At 37.1% G+C, this 25422-nt stretch overlaps 2 protein-coding genes across 3 annotated transcripts in view; one reads left to right on the plus strand and one right to left on the minus strand.

The window, feature by feature from the left end:
* LOC133659252 (synaptotagmin-like protein 2) overlaps positions 1-984 on the plus strand; it is a 40898-nt gene extending 39914 nt beyond the window's left edge. For both annotated transcript variants that reach the window (XM_062061982.1, XM_062061983.1), the window contains exon 19: positions 125-984. In XM_062061982.1, coding sequence (XP_061917966.1) covers positions 125-273 — 149 coding nt within the window. In that variant the 3' untranslated portion in view covers positions 274-984. The remainder of the gene's footprint in view (positions 1-124) is intronic.
* A 3964-nt stretch (positions 985-4948) lies between these two features.
* On the minus strand, positions 4949-25275 carry LOC133659093 (zona pellucida-like domain-containing protein 1). The gene is made up of 11 exons (XM_062061830.1): positions 25262-25275; positions 24942-25075; positions 20797-21023; positions 20538-20722; positions 20395-20467; positions 13960-14057; positions 13803-13883; positions 13544-13715; positions 10385-10490; positions 5146-5175; positions 4949-5022 (listed from the first exon to the last, which is right to left on the minus strand). The coding sequence occupies exons 1-11, from the start codon at positions 25273-25275 to the stop codon at positions 4949-4951; spliced, it is 1194 nt and encodes a 397-aa protein (XP_061917814.1).
* Between the last annotated feature and the right edge of the window lie 147 nt (positions 25276-25422).

Genomic DNA, 25422 nt, shown 5'->3' on the forward strand with positions numbered 1-25422 from the left:
CAGTACAGTACATAAAAACAGCACTCCCTGCTGGCGGAGGTTAAACCTTGCAGTTCAAGTCTTGTGAGTGGGTCAGCGCCAGCCATTCAAGGGCAAAGGTCACCGGAACTTTCTTTGTCTTCAGGTCAGAGTTATGGGTCGGCCGTGAACTGGATGGACTCCACCCCCCTGGAGGTGGCGCTGTGGGGGCGCATGGTGGCGCGTCCCAATGAATGGGTGGAGGACGTGCTGCCCTTCCGAATGCTGAACTCTGCCAAAACTGCCTTCCGATAAGTAAAGTACGTCATACCCCCGGACTCATTTTTAAACGGGCTGAAGATGAACAATGCAGAGAACAATACGCGCTAAGTTAACGACCAACTAATAGCCCGTTAGAGTATGCGTCCACTATATAGTCGTTATAATATCATGCTGTTTGTCTCATTTCTGCCAAATCTTGCCTTCTTACTGCTGTACTTTTTAGGTTTTGTTGATTTGGGCTCCCCCTACTGGTGTTGCATGTCACCTACTTGCAAGTCACTGATCAATCCAAATGGACCATGTTAAAAGCGTATTTGTTGTGTCCCCATGGCAACAACACAGACACAATTCTCTTTCTCACAAGCATGGCCGCAGACAGATCTCTTTTTCTAACATGCAGACAATTTTTCCAAGCGTATAAAAAAGTTTTTTTTGGTTGACCCATACCACAGATTTCGAACTCAAGGTCAAGGGGCATGATATGGTCCGCCATATCATTTCGTGTTGCCCACCAAGTCATTTTATGTGGTCTGCCTCATCATTTTTGGGGTCCGCCATGTCATTTTATGAGGTCTGCCACAACAATTTAAGTGGCCCGCCACTCCTTTTTAGTTGCCCGCCATATTTTATGCGGTTCACCACTTTAATCTGAATTGCCCGCCACATCATTTCATGTGCTCTGCCCCATTATTTTAAGCGGCTCACCACATCATTTACGCTGTCCGCCACATCATTTAAGTGGCCCACCACATGAACCTATTTGGCACGCTACGTCATTAATGTGGCCTGCGAAAGGCTAGAGATAATAAAGCACTTTCTGGCTAAACGTGTTTGTTCTTTCAATTTTGCCAGAAAAATGTACTGCATGCAATTGCAAATGTTCTACACTATAATATTATCTGAAAATGCAACAAGATTTTATATATATATATATATATATATATATATGTATATATATATATATATATATATACACATACATATATATATACACACACATACTACCGTTCAAAAGTTTGGGGTCACATTGAAATGTCCTTATTTTTGAAGGAAAAGCACTGTACTTTTCAATGAAGATAACTTTATACTAGTCTTAACTTTAAAGAAATACACTCTATGTTATGTTCGACGGGGAAGGAGACGACACAGCAACAAGAATAAGCTCAATAGTTTATTTAGAGCTTGATGATGTGGTGGAGTGTGTATGCTACTGTGTATGTTTGCAGGACTATGTGAAGCGTTACAATGAATATTTACCAGTGGTTGTTGTAAGTGCGTGTTGAGTGAGAAGGTGACCAGTTCAGTAGGGCGAGGCAGGTAGGGGAGTCCGTGAAACAAGCGGGGGTCCGTGGGGCTGAGAGGGGCGTCCAGAGGTCCAAGTCCAAAGTGGGGGTCGAGGATCGAGGGAGGCAAATCAGAATCCAGAGGGGTCCAGAGAAGTGAGGCGCACTGCTCACTTCCAAGGCGACGGAGGGAATACTGGGGGAAAACAAGAGACGAATGAGCACAAGGGTCGAAGGTCACAAGGAGCGAGCAAACAAAGGCGAGGAGCCAGAGACGAAAGCTTACTGCAAGCAGAGACTACGTTCCAGCGTTGGTTCTCTGGACACGCTGGCTTTTATGAGGAGTGATGTCATCAGCAGCAGGTGTGTCGGTTGATGATTGCGCACAGCTGTGCTGGTGTGTGGCAGCAGAAGCAGAGTGTGTATGGGCGTGTCCTGCGGCACGTGCAGACGAAGGAGCAGCTGGTTGTGCACGCCCCATGACACTCTATACATTGCTAATGTGGTAAATGACTATTGTAGCTGCAAATGTCTGGTTTTTGGTTCAATATCTACATAGGTGTATAGAGGCCCATTTCCAGCAACTATCACTCCAGTGTTCTAATGGTACAATGTGTTTGCTCATTGGCTCAGAAGGCTAATTGATGATTAGAAAACCCTTGTGCAATCATGTTCACACATCTGAAAACAGTTTAGCTCGTTACAGAAGCTACAAAACTGACCTTCCTTTGAGCAGATTGAGTTTCTGGAGCATCACAAAAACACAGAGGCTATTTCATCCCTACAGGCCTGTTTTGCAGGTTTCCCTGCTCTTCAGGGGATTTTATTTATAAAATTCCCTGTTTTTATTTTTTAAAAATTCCCTGATTTCATATATAAAATTTCCTGATTTTATTTATAAAATTCCCTGATTTTATTTATAAAATCCCCTGAAAAGCAGGGAAACCTGCGAACTAGGCTTTTAGGTAAGGGATTTTATTTATAAAATTCCCTGATTTTATTTATAAATCCCCTGAAGAGCAGGGAAACCTGCGAAACAGGCTTATAGGGATGAAATAGCTGCCGTGTTTTATCCTAACCTTACGAATATTCCGCTCTTCCCCTTGTATTTCTAACAGATAAACCACAGTAACTTTGGCTATATATATGTGTATGTATATATATATATATATATATATATATATATATATATATATATATATATATATATTTGTGTGTGTATATATGTGTGTGGTGTGTGTATATATATATGTGTGTATATATGTGTGCATATATATATATATATATATATATATATATATATATATATATATATATATATATATATATATATATATATATATATATATATATATATATACATATATATATATATATATATATAAATATATATATATATATATATATATATATATATATATATATATATATATATATATATATATATATATATATATATATATATATATATGTAATTGGTTATCAAAAATAAATCAACATCTGCTTGTTACCTTGACTTACGATTTTAAGGTTATCCATCAATCTGTTGGGAAAATATGATAATCAAAGACATTTGCCAGTGCAAAATGTGTAGCAAAGCTTTTATACATTTATATTTATACATGGTATATTTACTGCTACAAGCAACCCTCTGAGGGCTGAAATAATTGCTGTGTGGCCCTCGAGATAAACGAGTTTGACACCCCTGATCCGTACAGTAAGTAGATTCCAAACTTATTCCAAACTAAATAATTTACAAAAAATAAACTAAAAAAACTAGAAACATTTTTTTTCCTTAGTATATCAGTAATGAACAGTAAATATGCTTCTATTTAGATGACTGTAAATGTGATACAAATGTACATTGATTACTTAAAATAATTAAAAAATAAGTCAAAGTTATTTATTAATAAGAGGAATTAAATTAGATGTTGGGGAAATATTGAGAAATTTAAAACGAAAGAAAGTAAATATTTTGGTGAATTATTTTAAATAAAGAAACAACATTTTTGAAAAGTAATTTGTAATTAAGAGGAATTAAAAAACAAACTAAATTGTATAAATTAATATGAGATAAGCGCACGTCTGACTTCTGGCAACAACCCCTTCCGGATACAAACACACGAGTGCGTTCTAATCATGGCAGACTTGGTAACAGACAACGGTGACGACTATTTTTGGACAAATGAGTATTCACAACCTCATCTTTTTGAAGCTGAATATACGGAGGATGAACAACTGCTTGTAGAAGCCAGCATGAAGGAAGAGTGAGACATTGGAGTCGACGGAAGCCGAGAGAGTGAGGTGAAAGTCACTCAAAGCTGCAAAATGTGGAATTTGAAGCCAAGCTATTTTGACATAAATGGAGTGCTTACCCAAAATCAACTTGAAAAAACTTCCCTGGCCAGCTGGACCAAACAGACCATCGAGTGAGTCACACTTTATATTGATCATGATACACGCAGCACGTCATGTGTGTTAGTACAACTACAGTACATACGTTGTCTAACTAGCTCAGCTGTGTACAAACAAAACATGAAATGTGGGCTAATACTTTACAGTTACTGTAATTTGTTGTGCGTTACAAACTCAAACGCGTTTCGTACTGACGTAGAAGCTAGCTTATCTCTCGTTGTAGTATGGCTAATACCGTGGCACGCCAATGTGTTACTACGCTAGAAAAAGAGTTTCTCAGTGTTCGCGCTTACAATAACAATGTCGCTAAAGTTTGGTTATTATACAGATTACGGAACGTAAATGGAGTTATGTTGATGGATTTTGAATGCATTTTTAAAGTAAATTAGAGGTAAAATGGATTGCTCCATTAGCTGCATTGCTAACCACCAAGAACGAGCCGATTTTTACATGTTATAAAGCTAAAAAAAAACTAAAAAAACTTTTGTCTTCTTGTCTCTCACAATGATTGTGAATGATCGGCAAATTAAGATAAAAAATTACAGTTCCCCCTTGAGACAAATTTTTAAAAATTACAGTAATGTATTTAAAGTAAAAAAAAAGTATATGGCAGGAATAATAAAAACAAACCATAAAAAGCCACAACTTTACTATAATGAATAAAAAGAATACACGTAGTTTGTACTTAAACCATTTTTATTGACAAAAAAACATCTACTGGTACATTAAAGTGTATCTATTTAGTGTTAAGTTATTTCTCACCAAGAATAATTTGAAAATAAAAGATTTACAATATGCGGAGGATTTTTTTAATTATTCATTTTACTTGGAGGGATTACAAAAACAAACACTGCAGAAGAAATGTCCACAAATCAAACCAAAAACCTTCAAATTGTACTTTCATGCCCTCTTGTCTTTTTTAAATGTATACTGGCTACTAGCCGTCCTAACATCCAAATAATTTACAAGCTTTTATTCTAACATTAAGATGTAATGGTGCTTCAAAATATCTATTGGAGTAACAGGGCGACGATGCAGACGATGACCCCCACCACGGGGTTGCTGTACCTGGTCTCCGATGAGCCTGAAAGAAAGAAAAATTACTCAATTATTGTATGTTTTTTATGGAAAATATGACACTAGAAAAAAATCACATTACTTTTTTTGTTCAAATAGACATATATAATAGACATATTTACATTCTTACCTTGAAGAGCTGCATTGGTTTGAAAATCTCCTGAAATGTAAAACAAATAAAGAAAATATGAAGTCATATACATAATCTGTGTGGTGAATCATTTACCTAAATGGTGCAGCAGTTAGTTTATCGGTTTAGGTACACTAAATAACACATAAAAATATCCAAGCTAAGTTAAACAACACATATATATATATATATATATGTATATATATATATATATATATATATATATATATATATATATATATATATATATATATATATATATATATATATATATATATATATATATATATATATACATTTTCTACCGCTTGTCCCTTTCGGATCTGCGGGGGTTGCTGGAGCCTATCTCAGCAGCATTCGGGCAGAAGGCGGTGTACACCCTGGACAAGTCGCCACCTCATATATATATATATATATATATATATATGGGGTGTAGGGGGGTGGGTAGAGATAGCACCCTTGTTGATTGGCAGCTGCTCCCTACTCGTAGGGAGGCCACGCTTCACCGGTTCTCATCCATCCCCTAAATCTCTCACGTGCTGGCTCCAAGCGCCACACCCCGGTACACTGCCTCAGCTGGCAGACCAAACCACGTGAGGGGGTGGTGTGTACACTGCACCACTAGGCGGAGGAGCTGCACCAGTCAGCCAACGGCTAGGGCGGAGGAAGACCACATAGGACTCAACGGCCAAGTGTAAAGGAGTAAACCTTACAAATCCGGAGTGGAGCCCCGAAGGCGGATAGGTGCTCGCAAGACAACACCCTTCCGGCAACTCCTGCAGCAAAGCTGGTGCCAAACGTCATGCTCCGCATTCCTTTGGATCCCGTCAGCCAAGCCAAGAGGGGGATTCTGACTGGGCAACCCAAAGTCCCCATACCTTATGCCCAGGCTTGCGCCATGGAGGTCACAAAAACTGGAGAGGTCACTCCAGCCTCGCTCGCAAGAGTGAGGACACAACACGGAAGCTGGCAGTTTACGGGTTATAAGTCCCATCTGATTGGCGTAAGTATGGGGCGCCACGGGTCAGCTTCGACGGTGGGAGGGATCATAGTGTCCCAGTGGACGACTACTGCCCGCCTCAAACCGGGCAGCCCCCGGTCAGTAGGGTGTCGGCCCGCCAACGTTTGCCTGCTTCAGTGGGTGCCTGGAGCTTAGTGTACTGTAAAGGCACGATGAGCAGACGGTAAATCTTTGCACCAAACAATAAGAAAATTAAAAAGAAGACTCCAGCTCTTCTATTTGGTAGCTGGAACGTGCGCACTATGCGCACAGGCATCTCAGATGACCTCAGAGTGGTGGAAGACACCAGAAAGACAGCCATCATTGACAGAGAGCTCACCAGACTCAACGTCAGCATAGCTGCCCTCCAAGAAACCCGGCTCCCTTCCAGCGGCTCCCTCAGAGAGGAGAACTACACCTTCTTCTGGAAGGGCAGAGAACCCGAAGAGCCCCGCCAGCATGGTGTTGGCTTTGCCATCAAAAACACCCTCCTGGCTGCAGTGGAGCCTCCCTCAGGTGGCACCGAGCGCCTTTTGTCCATCCGCCTCGCCACTGCTGCTGGTCATGTCAACATCCTCAGTGTGTACGCTCCCACTCTCACCTCATCGGAAGACACAAAAGACCAGTTCTATGGGCAGCTTGATGAACTGATAAAGGGCCTCCCAAAAGATGAGCCCTTATTCCTCCTTGGCGACTTCAATGCCAGAGTAGGTGCAGATCACAAGTCATGGCCCTCCTGCCTTGGACGTCATGGCACAGGGAAGGTAAATGAGAATGGTCAAAGGCTGCTGGAACTGTGCTCCTACCATGACCTCTGCATTACAAACACCTTCTTCGAGTGTAAACCATCACACAGAGTGTCGTGGAGGCATCCGCGGTCCCAACGCTGGCACCAACTCGACCTTGCCATCACCAGGCGCTCTGCCTTAAACAATGTCCTCATCACCAGAAGCTACCATAGTGCAGACTGTGACACTGACCATGCCCTTGTGTGCAGCAAAGTGCGTCTCCAGCCACGCAAGCTACATCACTCCAAACCAAAAGGCCGCCCCCGGATCAACACAGTACACATGTCAGATCCCCTTAAGGTGGACGCATATGTAACCAACCTGGATGAAGCCCTACAGGACCTGCCAGATCATGACGCCACAGGAAAGTGGAATGCCATGAGGGACAAAATTTACAACACGGCCATGTCCTCGTTTGGCAAGAAAGAACATCCCTGCCAGGATTGGTTCAAAGCCCACCTTCCAAGGATGAAACCAGAAATAGAGGCTAAACGTGCAGCCTTCTTAGCACACAAGGAATGCCCAAATGAACAGACACTCACAGCATTCAGAAGGGCTCGGAACACCACCCAGCGTGTTGCTAGACAGTGTGCCAATGAATATTGGCAACAACTGTGTAAGGAAATACAGAGCTGTGCCGAGTCCGGAAACACACGCGGCATGTACAACGGCATCAAAAAGGCCCTTGGCCCTGCAGTAAAAGGAATTGCCCCCCTGAAATCTCTGTCAGGGGAGAAGATCACTAACCGGGAGGAACAGATGACCAGATGGGTGGAACACTACTCAGAACTGTACTCCCGTGAAACATCAGTTTCCAATGCTGCCCTTAGTGGTACGAAGGATCTGCCCATCATGGAGGAGCTAGATGAAGTGCCCACTATGGAAGAGCTCAGCAAAGCCATTGATGCCCTCCCAAACGACAAAGCACCAGGTAGCGATAACATCCCACCTGAAGCCATCAAGCACGGGAAACCTGCCCTGCTTCAGCCTCTGTATGAGTTGCTCTGCATGTGCTGGGAGGAGGGTGCAGTCCCACAAGACATGCGTGACGCCACCATTGTGACACTGTATAAAAACAAAGGTGACCGCAGTGACTGCAACAACTACAGAGGGATCTCCCTTCTCAGCATTGTCGGCAAAGTGTATGCACGCATCCTCCTCAACAGGCTGCAGAGACTCGCGGATCGTGTCTATCCAGAATCCCAATGTGGCTTCAGAGCAGGCAGGTCGACAACTGACATGATCTTTTCCCTTCGACAGCTCCAGGAAAAGAGTAGAGAGCAAGGCCAGCCACTCTACATGATGTTCATAGACCTCACCAAGGCCTTCGATCTGGTCAGCAGGGAAGGCCTATTCCAGCTCCTTGAGAAGATTGGCTGCCCCCCAAAGCTCGGCAGCATGGTGACCTCCTTCCATGTCAACATGAAGGGCACAGTCCTGTATGACGGATCATCCTCAGAACCATTCTGTATCAACAGTGGTGTCAAGCAGGGCTGTGTACTTGCACCAACCCTTTTCGGGATTTTCTTTTCCCTGCTCCTGTCTTACGCCTTCGACTCCTCCACTGATGGTGTATACCTGCACACCCGGTCTGATGGGAGATTGTTTAACCTGGCGCGACTGCGTTCTAAGACCAAGGTCAGGACAGTTCTCATCAGGGAGATGTTGTTTGCTGATGATGCAGCCCTCATGACTCACACAGAGGATGCCCTTCAGAGTTTGGCTGACCGCTTTGCCGATGCTTGTAAGCAGTTTGGGCTCACAATAAGCCTGAAGAAGACCAACATCAGTGCACAAGACATCAGTACTGCCCCCTCCATCACAGTTGATAACATCAGACTGGACACTGTGGACGAGTTCACCTACTTGGGATCAACAATCAGCAACAACCTCTCACTGGACATCGAACTGGACAGGCGTCTCGGAAAGGCAAATACCATCATGGCTAGACTGACCAAGAGAGTGTGGGAGAACGGAGCGCTGTCAGAACACACCAAGATCCGTGTATATCAGGCCTGCGTTCTCAGCACCCTTCTCTATGGAAGTGAATCCTGGACCACCTATATGAAGCAAGAACGTCGGCTCAACACCTTCCACATGCGGTGCCTCAGGCGCATCCTCAACATCAGCTGGCAGGACCACATCCCATACACCAACATCCTGCAGCGCGCCAAGATCCCCAGCATGTACTCCCTGCTGAGTCAACGCCGTCTCCGCTGGCTCGGCCATGTCCGACGGATGGAGGATGGAAGACTACCTAAGGACATCATGTATGGACAACTGACCATTGGCACCAGACGAGCTGGTCGCCCCCTACTACGCTTCAAGGACGTCTGCAAAAGAGACATGAAAGCATGCAACATCTCTCCTGACAGCTGGGAGGTACAGGCCATGGACAGAAATGCTTGGCGTCAGACTGTCCACAAGGGCAGTGCAGAAGCTGAGGTGGCAAGAGATCGGCTTGCAGCAGAGAAGAGGAGACGCAGGAAGTGCACTGCAGCAACCCCTCAAACCCAGGCCACCTTATTCATTTGCACAAACTGCAATAAAGACTGTCACTCACAGATCGGACTGCGCAGCCATAGCAGACGATGCCAAACAACATGACAAGACTCCAGACGCGCATCAGTATGGTCTCTCGAGACTGAGCTGCCGATGATGATGATATATATATATATATATATATATATATATATATATATATATATATATATATATATATATATATATATATATATATATATATATATATATATATATATATATATATATATATATATATATATGTATATATATATATATATATGTATATATATATATATATATATACATATATATATATATATATATATATATATATATATATATATATATATATATATATATATATGTATATGTATATGTATGTATATATATATATATATATATATATATATATATATATATATATATATATATATATATGTATATGTATATGTATGTATGTATATATATATATATATGTATGTATATATATATATATATATGTATGTATATATATATATATATATATATGTATATATATATATATATATATATATATATATATATGTATATATATGTATATAGGGATGAAATAGCCTCTGTGTTTTTTCCTGACCTAACGTGTATATATATATATATATATATATATATATATATATATATATATATATATATATATATATATATATATATATATATATATATATATATGTATATACTAGGCCCTACAAGTGCTGCAGGTTTCCCTGCTCTTCAGGGGATTGTATAAATATAATTATAAATAAAATCCCCTAAAGAGCAGGGGAACCTGCAAGCCTGTTTCGCAGGTTTCCCTGCTTTTTAGGGAATTTTATGAATAAAATCCCATGAAGAGCAGGGAAACCTGCGAAACAGGCTTGTAGGGATGAAATAGCCTCTGTATACACACCTGTGCCTTGTTTGGCCACCACAATTACCGGCGAGGTGACTGTAGCGTTAGCCACGTCGTCGTCATCAGCCTCTCTTCTCCGTCTTCTTCCTTGAGCTCCACATTCCTGTTCAAATAAAATATTAAAAAGAGAAACTAAATATTATCTCGACAGTTTTGAAACCAATTTCCATCCATTTTCTACCGCTTGCAACAATAGTAAATACAGTAAGTAACTACTATGTGAACAGAAAATATGCTTGTTATTTACCAGGCAGACATTCAACAACAACAAAACAATCATGGTGCACACATAAATACAGTGGATTTTTAATTCTGGGGGAGGTAACTTTGACACTCAAACGGCAAAAAGAGAAACTAAATTCATGTTTGTGTAAATTTTTTGCATGTTAGCTAGTAGACTGATTGATTGATTAATTGAGACTTGTATTAGTAGGTTGCACAGTGAAGTACATATTCCGTACAATTGACCACTAAATGGTAACACCCGAATAAGTTTTTCAACTTGTTTAAGTCGGGGTGAGACTCTATCTCACGATTGACATGTTGAGTTACATTAATATATACCATAGCTTGTTTGTGTGTGACAGGAAGAAAAGCTCACTTAGGGAGAAATCGCTTGGCACCAGCTGTTCTATTTGAGCTGATATCACACCAAATTGGTGCCATTAGGATAATAATACGTTTAAATGCACAATGAAATAACTAACTGCCCTTATTGGTTTCCTGCACATTGATATTATTACACATTCAATAAATACAATTTAAAAGATTCATTAAAAACATGTGTACAATTAGAATTACAGTACAATGAAATATACTTGTTTAATTTAAAAAAAACACCTTCAGGTGACAAAAGCTGACATTTTGGTCTTTTCAGTACATTTTTGCTGTATTTTGGCCATCATTGTTCTTGTTACTTCATTATACACGATTTTTACTATGAGGGGCTTTTTAATGTTAAATTTAAAAAATATTAGTGTGCAATTTTTTCAATACCTCAAAACCAAACATGATATAAAAGTCATTTATCATTCAATTGGCGTAAAACATGTTCTATTTAACTTTTTTTTTTCTCAAATCTTTGCTCAAAATGTGTTTTAACCCTCTGAAGGTCTTTTGATCAAATTACGTCACAATTTTCAATGAATATAAAATTGCATTAGACAAGTTATTTTTATTAATTCAAACCTGAAACATATGATCAAAATGTTTTTAAAAGTGTGAAAAATGTAGAAAAAAAGTGCATGTTCGGATGACGACATGCAATTGTATCACTTCTAAAACAATACCGATATAAGAGCCTTGAATATTGGCCGATGCTGTGCCTGATAGCACAAAGGTGCGCTTTGTTGATGTTATTGACTTGTTGGAGTGCTAATCAGGCATATTTGGTCAGTGCATGACTGCAAGCTAATCCATGCTAACATGCTATTTAGGCTAGCTGTATGTACATATTGCATCATTATGCCCCATTTGTAGGTATATTTGAGCACATTTAATATCCTTTACTTTTATCCTCTTTGTATATCATTTACTTTTGCATGTCTCATGACACATTATCTGTATGTAATTTTGGCTGCATTTCAGATAGTTGTTTGTGTGCCATGTTGTTCCAGACCACAGCAAACATTAACTAGCTTGCCAAAGATTGTAATAAATATATTAAAAGAAGACAGCCTGCCATTTCCTTTAACGTGGGCACACACATCTATACCTTTGGCCATTAAAAGCCAGTAATTTCCAGGAGTTATCTCACCCTCTGAGTAGCCTCTGATTTACTAATGGTTGCTAATGTTGTAAAAATGTGTACAATAAATATTACATTTCAACATTTCTGTCAACGAATATTTACTTCAGCCTGCGACACACAGTCATTTTGATAGTAGTCTATTATAGCTAAAATAGACACTTACGTCATGTGTTGCCTTCATTATAACACTTATATAAGACTTTTAAAGTCATTTTGATAGTAGGCAATTATAGCTAATATAGACACTTACGTCATGTGTTGCCTTCATTATAAGACTTATATAAGACTTTTAAAGTCATTTTGATAGTAGGCAATTATAGCTAATATAGACACTTACGTCATGTGTTATCTTCATTATAACACTTATACACGACTTTTAAAGTCATTTTGATAGTAGGCTATTTTATATAATATAGACACTTACGTCATGTGTTGTCTTCATTAAAACACTTATATAAGACTTTGAAAGTAATTTTGATAGTATGCTATTATAGCTAATATAGACACTTACGTCATGTGTTGCCTTCATTATAAGACTTATATAAGACTTTTAAAGTCATTTTGATAGTAGGCTATTATAGCTAATATAGACACTTGCTTCATGTGTTGTCTTCATTATAAGACTTTTAAAGTCATTTTGATAGTAGGCTAATATAGACACTTATGTCATGTGTTGTCTTCATTATAACACTTATATAAGACTTTTAAAGTCATTTTGATAGTAGGCAATTATAGCTAATATAGACATGTCATGTGTTGTCTTCATTATAACACTTATATACGACTTTTAAAGTAATTTTGATTGTAGGCTATAATAGCTAATATAGACACTTACAGTATGTCATGTGTTGCCTTCATTATAACACTTTTATAAGACTTATAAAGTCATTTTGATAGTAGGCTATTATTGCTAATATTGACACGTCATGTGTTGTCTTCATTTTAAGACTTTTAAAGTCATTTTGATAGTAGGCAATTATAGCTAATATAGACAATTACGTCATGTGTTGCCTTCATTATAACACTTATATAAGACTTTAATTTTTTTGCGGTTCCAGACAGATGAGTTTTTTATATTTTTGGTCCAATATGGCTCTTTCAATGTTTTTGGTTGCCGGCCCCTGCACTAGCTCGAACTAATATTAAGGAATAAGTGCTCAGAGAACTTTAAGTTAAGTGTAGATGGAACTTTGTTGCAACAGAAAGTTAGCAGCTACTAACAGGTACCATTTTTTAGATAGTTGTTTTTGTATAGTTGTTGTGTACTATTGACTTTGTTTTGCTCAAACAATTGTATGTACCGAAAGAGACTAAGGAAGTAATTTCAATGTTGTGTTGATATTGTTAAAGTGGTCAATAGCATAAATACATAAAAAAAAATAACCTTGAAAATCAGCGAGACTTACCGGAAGTAGGACGCTACAGGTGGACACCTCACACAGCCTGGTGACACAATGCAGGTAGAACGTGGACACAGTCAGATTTTTGTGCTCCAAGAATCTAAAGGCCTCGAAGGAGAAGCGCGCCTCCTGAGATTCGCCGTTGAGCTCCACTTTGGTCTGGGCGTCACGTGTACATCTTAGGAGGACAAAGAGAAGCGTGGGTGTTGTCCTCCGGCAGACAAAGTGAAAGTGTCACGTTAAGTGGGACGCTTTGTGTACTTACCCGATGAAAAGGTCATAGTAGGCGTCGAAGTCGGGATACGGACTTGTGGTGGCGTAGCATCGATCCAGCAGCACGTTGAACCTTTGGAAAAGATCATCAAGTGTCTTTTCATGTCCACTCTTTTAAAAAAGCAGGATCACTAAGCAGGGCGGTTTACCTGTCTGTTAGATTAGTGGCTGTGACAGCAACATAGATCTTGGTCTTCAGCTGCAGACCCGTTGGTGGGATTGTAAGCGGATTCTGGTACTGATCATCCTGACCAACCAGACCAAATGCAAGTTATTCAAAGTTTTAAAGCACAGTGGTGGATCTAGGGGTGGGTGGTCGCCAGTTTTTTTTAGTATTTAGTTTTAGTCACTGTTTTTTCCCGACTTTTTGACACAGAAATTCCAAAATTGTTGACACATAGGAACAATTCAGACTTTTTGACACTTTTAGAAAAAAAACAGACTTTTCGACACTTGGAAAAAATCCTGACTTTTTGACAGAAGCATTTCCGACTTTTTTACACTTGGAAAAAATCCTGACTTTTTGACACTTGGAAAAAATCCAGATTTTTTGACATTTATAAAAAAATCCAGATTTTTTGACCAAAAAAATCCAGATTTTTTGACCAAAAAAATCCAGATTTTTTTACCAAAAAAATCAATTTTTGACACTTGGAAAAAATCACGACTTTTTGACACTTAGAAAAAATCCTGAGTTTGACAAAAAAAATGTCAGACTTTTTAACACTTAGAAAAAAATCCCGACTTTTTGACACTTAGAAAAAATCCTGACTTTTTGACAGAAGCATTTCCGACTTTTTTACACTTGGAAAAAATCCTGACTTTTTGACACTTGGAAAAAAATCCAGATTTTTTGACATTTATAAAAAAATCCAGATTTTTTTACCAAAAAAATCCAGATTTTTTTACCAAAAAAATCAATTTTTGACACTTAGAAAAAATCACGACTTTTTGACACTTAGAAAAAATCCCGACCTTTTGACAAAAATAATTTCCGACTTTTTGACAAAAATAACTTCCGACTTTTTGACACTTATAAAAAATCCAGACTTTTTGACACTTATAAAAAATGTCAGACTTTTTGACAAAAACATTTCAGACTTTTTAACACTTACAAAAAATCCTAACTTTTTGACAGTCAGAAAAAAATTCTGACTTTTTGACAAATACATTTTCCAACTTTTTGACACTTACAAAAAATCCAGACTTTTTGACAAAAATAATTTCCGACTTTTTGACAAAAATAAATTCAGACTTTTTGACACTTATAAAAATCCAGACTTTTTGAAAAACAAATGTTCCGACTTTTTGACATTTAAAAAACTGTTAGATTGGTGGCTGTGATAGCAACATAGATCTTGGTCTTCAGCTGCAGACCCGTTGGTGGGATTGTAAGCGGATTCTGGTACTGATCATCCTGACCAACCAGACCAAATGCAAGTTATTCAAAGTTTTAAAGCACAGTGGTGGATCTAGGGGTGGGTGGTCGCCAGTTTTTTTTAGTATTTAGTTTTAGTCACTGTTTTTTCCCGACTTTTTGACACAGAAAAATTCCAAAATTGTTGACACATAGGAACAATTCAGACTTTTTGACACTTTTAGAAAAAAAACAGACTTTTCGACACTTAGAAAAAATCCTGACTTTTTGACAGAAGCATTTCCGACTTTTTTACACTTGGAAAAAATCCGGACTTTTTGACACTTGGAAAAAATCCAGATTTTTTGACATTTATAAAAAAATCCAGATTTTTTTACCAAAAAAATCCAGATTTTTTTACCAAAAAAATCCAGATTTTTTTACCAAAAAAATCAATTTTTGACACTTGGAAAAAATCACGACTTTTTGACACTTAGAAAAAATCCTGAGTTTGACAAAAAAAATGTCAGACTTTTTAACACTTAGAAAAAAATCCCGACTTTTTGACACTTAGAAAAAATCCCGACCTTTTGACAAAAATAATTTCCGACTTTTTGACAAAAATAATTTCTGACTTTTTGACACTTATAAAAAATTTCAGACTTTTTGACAAAAACATTTCCGACTTTTTAACACTTACAAAAAATCCTAACTTTTTGAGAGTCAGAAAAAAATTCTGACTTTTTGACAAATACATTTTCCAACTTTTTGACACTTACAAAAAATCCAGACTTTTTGACAAAAATAATTTCCGACTTTTTGACAAAAATAAATTCAGACTTTTTGACACTTATAAAAATCCAGACTTTTTGACACTTATAAAAAATCCCGATTTTTTGACAAAAAAAATTCCAACTTTTTAACACTTACAAATAATCCAGACTTTTGACACTCAGAAAAAAATCCAGACTTTTTGAAAAACAAATGTTCCGACTTTTTGACATTTAAAAAACTGTTAGATTGGTGGCTGTGACAGCAACATAGATTTTGGTCTTCAGCTGCAGACTTGTTGATGGGATTGTAAGCGGATTCTGGTACTGATCATCCTGACCAACCAGAATAAATGCAAGTTATTACAAGTTTTAAAGCACAGTGGTGGATCTGGGGGTAGGTGGTCATCAGTTTTTTTAGTATTTAGTTTTAGTCACTGTTTTTTTTTAAATAAGAGGAGCTCGGAGTAAAGAGTAAAGCCGCTGGTCCTCCACATCGAGAGGATGTCCGGGCATTTGATCACTATGCCACACCGAACGCCTCACTGGGGAGGTGTATAGGACACTTTAAAGTTAAAGTTTAAGTACCACTGATAGTCACACACACACACTAGGTGTGGTGAAATTACCCTCTGCATTTGACCCATCGGGGGTCAGCAACCCGCGGCTCTTTAGTGCCGCCCTAGTGGCTCCCTGGAGCATTTTTTAAAAAAGAATTGCAAATGGAAAAAGATGGGGGTAAAGTACAAACTAACGCAACAGTTTGTTTACATGTTACATCATTCTTTGTCTCATTTTGTCCACCAAACGTTTTATGCTGTATGTGAATGCACAAAGGTGCGCTTTGTTGATGCTATTGACTTGTTGGAGTGCTAATCAGGCATATTTGGTCAGTGCACGACTGCAAGTGTATCAATGCTAACATGCTATTTAGGCTAGCTGTATATACATATTGCATCATTATGCCTCATTTGTAGGTATATTTGAGCACATTTAATATCCTTTACTTGTATCCTCTTTGCATATCATTTAGTTTTGCATGTCTCATGACACATTATCTGTATGTAATATTGGCCATGTTGTTCCAGACCACAGCAAACATTACCTAGCTTGTCAAAGATTGTAATAAATCTATTAAAAGAAGACAGCCTGCCGTTTTCTTTAACGTGGACACACACATCTATACCTTTGGCCATTAAAAGCCAGTAATTTCCAGGAGTTATCTCACCTTCTGAGTGGCCTCTGATTTACTAATGGTTTTTAATGTTGTAAAAATGTGTAGAATAAATATTACATATCAACATTTCCGTCAACGAAGATTTGCTTTAGCCTGAGACACATAGTCATTTTGATAGTAGGCTATTATAGCTAATATAGACACTTACATCATATTTTGTCTTCATTATACAGTAACACTTATATACGGCTTTTAAAATAATTTTGATAGTAGGCTATTATAGATAATATAGACACTTACATCATGTTTTGTCTTCATTATAACACTTATATACGGCTTTTAAAGTCATTTTGATAGTAGGCAATTATAGCTAATATAGACACTTACATCATGTTTTGTCTTCATTATAACACTTATATAAGTCTTTTATAGTAATTTTGATAGTAGGCAATTATAGCTAATATTGACACTTACGTCATGTGTTGTCTTCATTATAACACTTATATACGACTTTTAAAGTAATTTTGATAGTAGGCTATTATAGCTAATATAGACACTTAAGTCATGTGTTGCCTTCATTATAACACTTATATACGACTTTTAAAGTCATTTTGATAGTAGGCTATTATAAATAATATAGACACTTACATCATGTTTTGTCTTTATTATAACACATATATACAGCTTTTAAAGTCATTTTGATAGTAGGCAATTATAGCTAATATAGACACTTACGTCATGTGTTGCCTTCATTATAACACTTATATAAGTGTTTTAAAGTCATTTTGATAGTAGGCTATATTAGCTAATATAGACACTTACATCATGTGTTGACTTCATTATAACACATATAAGTCTTTTAAAGTCATTTTGATAGTAGGCTATTATAGCTAATATTGACACTTAGGTAATGTGTTGTCTTCATTATAACACTTATATACGACTTTAAAAGTCATTTTGATAGTAGGTTATTATAGATAATATTGACACTTACGTCATGTGTTGCCTTCATTATAACACTTATATACGACTTTTAAAGTCATTTTGATAGTAGGCTATATTAGCTAATATAGACACTTACATCATGTGTTGCCTTCATTATAACACTTATATACGACTTTTAAAGTCATTTTGATAGTAGGCTATTATAGATAATATTGACACTTACGTCATGTGTTGATAAATGATAAATGGGTTATACTTGTATAGCGCTTTTCTACCTTCAAGGTACTCAAAGCGCTTTGACAGTATTTCCACATTCACCCATTCACACACTGATGGCGGGAGCTGCCATGCAAGGCGCTAACCAGCAGCCATCAGGAGCAAGGGTGAAGTATCTTGCCCAAGGACACAACGGACGTGACTAGGATGGTAGAAGGTGGGGATTGAACCCCAGTAACCAGCAACCCTCCGATTGCTGGCACGGCCACTCTACCAACTTCGCCACGCCGCCCCTACATCATGTGTTGCCTTCATTATAACACTTATATACGACTTTTAAAGTCATTTTGATAGTAGGCTATTATAGATAATATAGACACTTACATCATGTTTTGTCTTCATTATAACACTTATATACAGCTTTTAAAGTCATTTTGATAGTAGGCAATTATAGCTAATATAGACACTTACGTCATGTGTTGTCTTCATTATAACACTTATATACGACTTTTAAAGTCATTTTGATAGTAGGCTATTATAGCTAATATAGACACTTACGTCATGTGTTGTCTTCATTATAACACTTATATACGACTTTTAAAGTCATTTTGATAGTAGGCTATTATAGCTAATATAGACACTTACATCATGTGTTGTCTTCATTATAACACTTATATACGACTTTTAAAGTCATTTTGATAGTAGGCAATTATAGCTAATATAGACACTTACGTCATGTGTTGTCTTCATTATAACACTTATATAAGTCTTTTAAAGTCATTTTGATAGTAGGCTATTATAGCTAATATAGACACTTACATCATGTTTTGTCTTCATTATAACACTTATATACAGCTTGTAAAGTCATTTTGATAGTAGGCAATTATAACTAATATAGACACTTACGTCATGTGTTGCCTTCATTATAACACTTATATAAGTCTTTTAAAGTCATTTTGATAGTAGGCTATTATAGCTAATATTGACACTTAGGTAATGTGTTGCCTTCATTATAACACTTATATAAGTCTTTTAAAGTCATTTTGATAGTAGGCTATTATAGCTAATATAGACACTTACATCATGTGTTGTCTTCATTATAACACTTATATACGACTTTTAAAGTCATTTTGATAGTAGGCTATTATAGCTAATATAGACACTTACGTCATGTGTTGTCTTCATTATAACACTTATATACGACTTTTAAAGTCATTTTGATAGTAGGCTATTATAGCTAATATAGACACTTACATCATGTGTTGTCTTCATTATAACACTTATATACGACTTTTAAAGTCATTTTGATAGTAGGCAATTATAGCTAATATAGACACTTACGTCATGTGTTGTCTTCATTATAACACTTATATAAGTCTTTTAAAGTCATTTTGATAGTAGGCTATTATAGCTAATATAGACACTTACATCATGTTTTGTCTTCATTATAACACTTATATACAGCTTGTAAAGTCATTTTGATAGTAGGCAATTATAACTAATATAGACACTTACGTCATGTGTTGCCTTCATTATAACACTTATATAAGTCTTTTAAAGTCATTTTGATAGTAGGCTATTATAGCTAATATTGACACTTAGGTAATGTGTTGCCTTCATTATAACACTTATATAAGTCTTTTAAAGTCATTTTGATAGTAGGCAATTATAGCTAATATAGACACTTACATCATGTGTTGTCTTCATTATAACACTTAAATACGACTTTTAAAGTCATTTTGATAGTAGGCTATTATAGATAATATTGACACTTACGTCATGTGTTGTCTTCATTATAACACTTATATACGACTTTTAAAGTCATTTTGATAGTAGGCTATTATAGCTAATATAGACACTTACATCATGTGTTGCCTTCATTATAACACTTATAGACAGCTTTTAATTTTTTGCGGCTCCAGACAGATTTGTTTTCTGGGTTTTTGGTCCAATATGGCTCTTTCAACGTTTTGGGTTGCCCACCCCTGCCCTAGGGGAACAACGTCAATTTATATTTGATGAAACGGGATTATATGCATGAGTGTCAGTGTTAATATTTGAATGGGTAATAGAAAAGTTGGCCCCCGAAAGTCAAAAAGGTTAAGAACTCCCGTCTTACGTCATAGAGCTGCAAGTTGAGCGTGCTGATGAAGCTGCCGTTGTTGTCTTGAATGGCCAAATTCACACCGGATCTGAAAGGAATCGAGGCAGAGGTTTCGTGAACGAGTGACGTTACACAGTGCCAGGGGGCGCTCCACTCACACGCCCAGCTGGGTGTTGTTCAGCAGATACTGCATGGGGTAGAGGCAGGAGAACTTGTAGTAGAGTTGCGACCTGTAGGTGATCATACCCGACGACGGGTCGATGGAGGTCACTTCGCCGGAGATGTTGACGAACTGGACGTTGGAGAAGTCGGCGAACGCCCCCGTGCCGACCTGGTTGATGATCTGCAGAGAGCGACGATTTAAATTGCCTTCGAACGTCTCAGGCTTTTATTTCAGATTGCAAAGCGCGCACGTACGTTGAAGTCATTCCCGCACAACGTCAAGGAGCTCTCGTTTATGGGGAAGCTGAACTTCAACACGGGCGGGTCAGCGGTCCAGTCGGCCTCCCCAAAACATTCGTTTTTAGTGTACTCGTTATTGAGCACCATCTGCGATTCGTTGTAGAGCTCTTGGTACACGGGGCAAAGGTAGATACTCAGGTCCATGTGCTCGGTGCCACACACCACCGTTATGTCAGAGTTTTCTGGGTCAAAACAACAGGGGTATCATTTAAGTTTGGGGGGTCTTCAGAAACACAAGAACTTCCTAAATATATTACAGCCGTGTTGCTTCTCGGGACGGTTTTGGCCTAAAAGGCTCCGTCTCAAAGAGTGTAAAACCCCATCTGCACCCAACTTCAGGAACTGGTTAAATCAGGGGTGTCCAAACTTTTTCCATTTTGATATTTTTTACATTTAGGCCTCCACTCAGGGGGACCCCAAAGGGTTTTGGTCAAAAAAAATATTAAAAATGTGTCATTATTCAGTATTATTATTTGTATTACTATTTAAGTTTTAAATCTCTAGATCAGGGGTCACCAACCTTTTTGAAAGCAAGAGCTACTTCTTGGGTAGTGATTAATGCGAAGGGCTACCAGTTTGATACACACTTCAATAAATTGCCAGAAATAGCCAATTTGCTCAATTTACCTTTAACTCTATGTTATTATTAATAATTAATGACATTTACACTTAATTGAACGGTTTAAAAGAGGAGAAAACACGAAAAAAATGACAATTCTATTTTGAAACATAGTTTATCTTCAATTTTGACTCTTTAAAATTCAAAATGCAACCGAAAAAAAGAAGAAAAAAAACTAGCTAATTCGAATCTTTTTGAAAAAATTTAAAAAAGAATTTATGGAACATCATTAGTAATTTTTCCTGGTTAAGATTAATTTTAGAATTTTGATGACATGTTTTAAATAGGTTAAAATCCAATCTACACTTTGTTAGAATATATAACAAATTGGACCAAGCTATATTTCTAACAAAGACAAATCATTATTTCTTCTAGATTTTCCAGAACAAAAATTTAAAAATAAATTCAAAAGACTTTGAAATAAGATTCAAAATTGATTCTACAGATTTTCTAGATTTGCCAGAATAATTGTTTTGAATTTTAATCATAATAAGTTTGAAGAAATATTTCACAAGTATTCTTTGTTGAAAAAACAGAAGCTAAAATGAAGAATTAAATTAAAATGTATTTATTATTCTTTACAATAAAAAAAATAAATTTACTAACATTGATTTAAATTATCAGGAAAGAAGAGGAAGGAATTTAAAAGGTAAAAAGGTATATGTGTTTAAAAATCCTAAAATCATTTTTAAGGTTGTATTTTTTTCTCTAAAATTGTCTTTCTGAAAGTTGTAAGAAGCAAAGTCAAAAAATTAATGAATTTATTTAAACAAGTGAAGACCAAGTCTTTAAAATATTTTTTTCTATTTGAGTTTTGTCTCTCTTAGAATTAAAAATGTCGAGCAAAGCGAGACCAGCTTGCTAGTAAATAAATACAATTTAAAAAATAGAGGCAGCTCACTGGTAAGTGCTGCTATTTGAGCTACTTTTAGAACAATCCAGCGGGCTACTCATCTGGTCCTTACGGGCTACCTGGTGCCCGCGGGCACCACGTTGGTGACCCCTGCTCTAGATCAACACTAGGTATATCTATCTGTCAATATAACCTTTTTAAAGATTTAAGTTGTATGCTCTTTTTGTCTAAGAAAACCCTGTTTTTTTATGGAAAAAACACAAAATATGCAATATTTTCACCCAATAACATTTTTAAGTGGAATATTTGAGATTATATAATAATGGGAGCCTTAAAAAGGTCAATAACTCATAACACCATTGATTTTAATTCATTATTATTTTTGAGCAATGACCCTTAAAAAGAAATCACACTAAAATTATTGGGGATCCAAAAGGGTCCTACTCATTAAAGTGTTAAAAAATAAATTATATTTTTTTTCTACTGGGAGGGGCGGCGTGGCGAAGTTGGTAGAGTGGCCGTGCCAGCAATCGGAGGGTTGCTGGTTACTGGGGTTCAATCCCCACCTTCTACCATCCTAGTCACGTCCGTTGTGTCCTTGGGCAAGACACTTCACCCTTGCTCCTGATGGGTCGTGGTTAGGGCCTTGCATGGCAGCTCCCGCCATCAGTGTGTGAATGTGTGTGTGAATGGGTGAATGTGGAAATAGTGTCAAAGCGCTTTGAGTATCTTGAAGGTAGAAAAGCGCTATACAAGTATAACCCATTTATTTATTTATTTACTGTTTACTTTTGACACAATAATCTCGAGATCAACTTCAGGTTTATCCGTCAATTATAAGTTTTTTATGTTTTTTTGTTTGTTCGTTTCAGGCCCTTCTTTAAAAAAAAAACAGCTTAGTTTTTTATATGGCAAACACAAAATATGCAACATTTTCCTCCAAAAAATATCTCAAAGTGGAATATTTAATGTGACGTAATTGGAGATTTAAATAGGTCAGTAATTCATGACACTGATTTTGATTAATATTATTTTTTAAAGAAAGAAACAGCCTGCAAGGCAACTTTGTGTTAGTAGAGTAAACATTGCAACGTTTTCTTGTTACATTTCACCTGTTTGCTCTTTTATACCACTTTATATGTTTTTTTATTTTTTTCAATCGTATTTTTAAAATGTGCCGTGGGGCCGTTAAAAAATGACCTGCGGGCCGCAAATGGCCCCCGGGCCGCACTTTGGACACCCCTGGGTTAAATGAACTTGTGAACGTAATGACTCTTGAAAAAATAAGATTTATAAACTCTACAAATATTTGTAGTGTAATAATGCTCATTGTCATTTCTGTATTATTATTTATTTCACTAACTGCTTCTTTGCTATCACTTTTACCATCATATTTATACATATCCTATTTGCTGATGTTGCTCTATTATTGTTGTTGTTGTTGTTATTGTTGTGTTGGCTGTTGTTGTTGTTGTCTCTATGCCTTATCCCCCTCTTGTACCCACAATTTCCCCCTCTGTCTTCCTTTTTTCCTCTTTCTATCCCCTCCTGCCCCGGCCCGGCTGCACCAAATAATACTATATAAACCCATTTAATAATCCATCCATCCATCCATTTTCTACCGCTTATTCCCTTCGGGGTCGCGGGGGCGCTGGAGCCTATCTCAGCTACAATCGGGCGGAAGGCGGGGTACACCCTGGACAAGTCGCCACCTCATCGCAGGGCCAACACAGATAGACAGACAACATTCACACTCACATTCACACACTAGGGCCAATTTTAGTGTTTAATAATGTCAAATACAAATAAGGCAACAAGAGAAGTATCCCATACACTTTTGTAAAGTAAATTTGTACAGCCGATATGGGCATCTACATCAACTATATGATTTGCCTGAGAAGCTGAACAGGACAAAAAAAATTTAAAAATTCAATAAAAAATAAATGAATAAACGCTACAAATATGAATAAATGGGAACTAACCTGTAAGCCTTTACTGACATAAATTGAATCATAACCTATAGACATTTTTTTTAAATTGCTGTATCTTTTTTGTATGTTAATTCCTTTTTTTATGTTATTTTTTGTATTGTTCCCACACTACTATTGATTTTTTTGTGTCACTTTTGATATGGTTTTGTCACGGTTTATATATATTTTTTTTTTTTTACAACTGATCAAGCCACGAAAATGTGACTTTCTTCTTCTCTTTTAAGTGTGAAGGGTGGAGAGGTCCCCCGGAGGTGATCTGGTGATCACTTACTGAGGATCCTTGATGCCGAGGAATATTCATCCATCTTGCTATGGTCTGGAAGATCTGCTGATCATGAGCCAGTGCAGGATGGATGGATATATACAATATCTAGGTACTTTTTCTAATAACGTCCATACTGTAAACCTTGAGTTGTTAAAGCCCAAGTGCACCTCTCTCCTCAAGCGTGCATGTGAGTGCGGCTGAGTGGATGTGTGCATGTATGAAGTGTCTGAGTGAGCAAAGTATGACTTTAAAATGGGATTTTCACTGGAAAATTCAATAAAATATATTTGCAAAGGGAAAAAAAACTAAACAAGACAACAACAATGTGTAAACAATTAACTTTAAGTGTGACGGTATGAGATCTGTACGTACCAGGTGGTCTGTTTGTGGGGCTAGTAATGCATTCTGCTGGAATCTGAGCCTCGGTCCTCAAAATGAGTCCAAGCTGGCACACAAGGAGGACCAACCTTGTTACCCTGGACAAATCAGCAGAAAAGAAAGAAGAACTTAAGTACAGTAAATAAATATCCACATCATTGCAACATGAGGATCCATGCACAAAAAATTTTTGTTTTAAGTCTATTAAATTGAACAAACCCTCTCCAAATTTCATTTTAAAATATAATTTACGTAAAACTATAAGCCATGATGAGATAAAAACAAGCATTTTTTTTAAAAGAAAGAGGTCTCACCTGTAAATCCTCATATTGCGTCTCCCAGTGGTGCACCACCAAAGACTCATTTATACTGTCGCCGACAGGGCGTGTGTGGCAGTCCATCGGACAATAGCGCAACATGAGCTGTAACTTTAACATCGCCGTTTTGTTTCTACATTTTATACCTTGAAATTAGA

Source organism: Entelurus aequoreus, linkage group LG10, assembly GCF_033978785.1.
Source record: "Entelurus aequoreus isolate RoL-2023_Sb linkage group LG10, RoL_Eaeq_v1.1, whole genome shotgun sequence".
NCBI classification, from domain to species: Eukaryota; Metazoa; Chordata; class Actinopteri; order Syngnathiformes; family Syngnathidae; genus Entelurus; species Entelurus aequoreus.

What these genes read in the sequence shown, in the direction of transcription:
- LOC133659093 (XM_062061830.1), bottom strand. An exon ending in CCTGTAGCGTCCTACTTCCG is followed by an intron (nt 10,491 to 13,543) that starts GTAAGTCTCGCT and finishes TTATTTGAACAG; the next exon opens with GAATGTGGAGCTCAAGGAAG. An exon ending in GGTGGCCAAACAAGGCACAG is followed by an intron (nt 5,176 to 10,384) that starts GTGTGTATACAG and finishes TTTACATTTCAG; the next exon opens with GAGATTTTCAAACCAATGCA.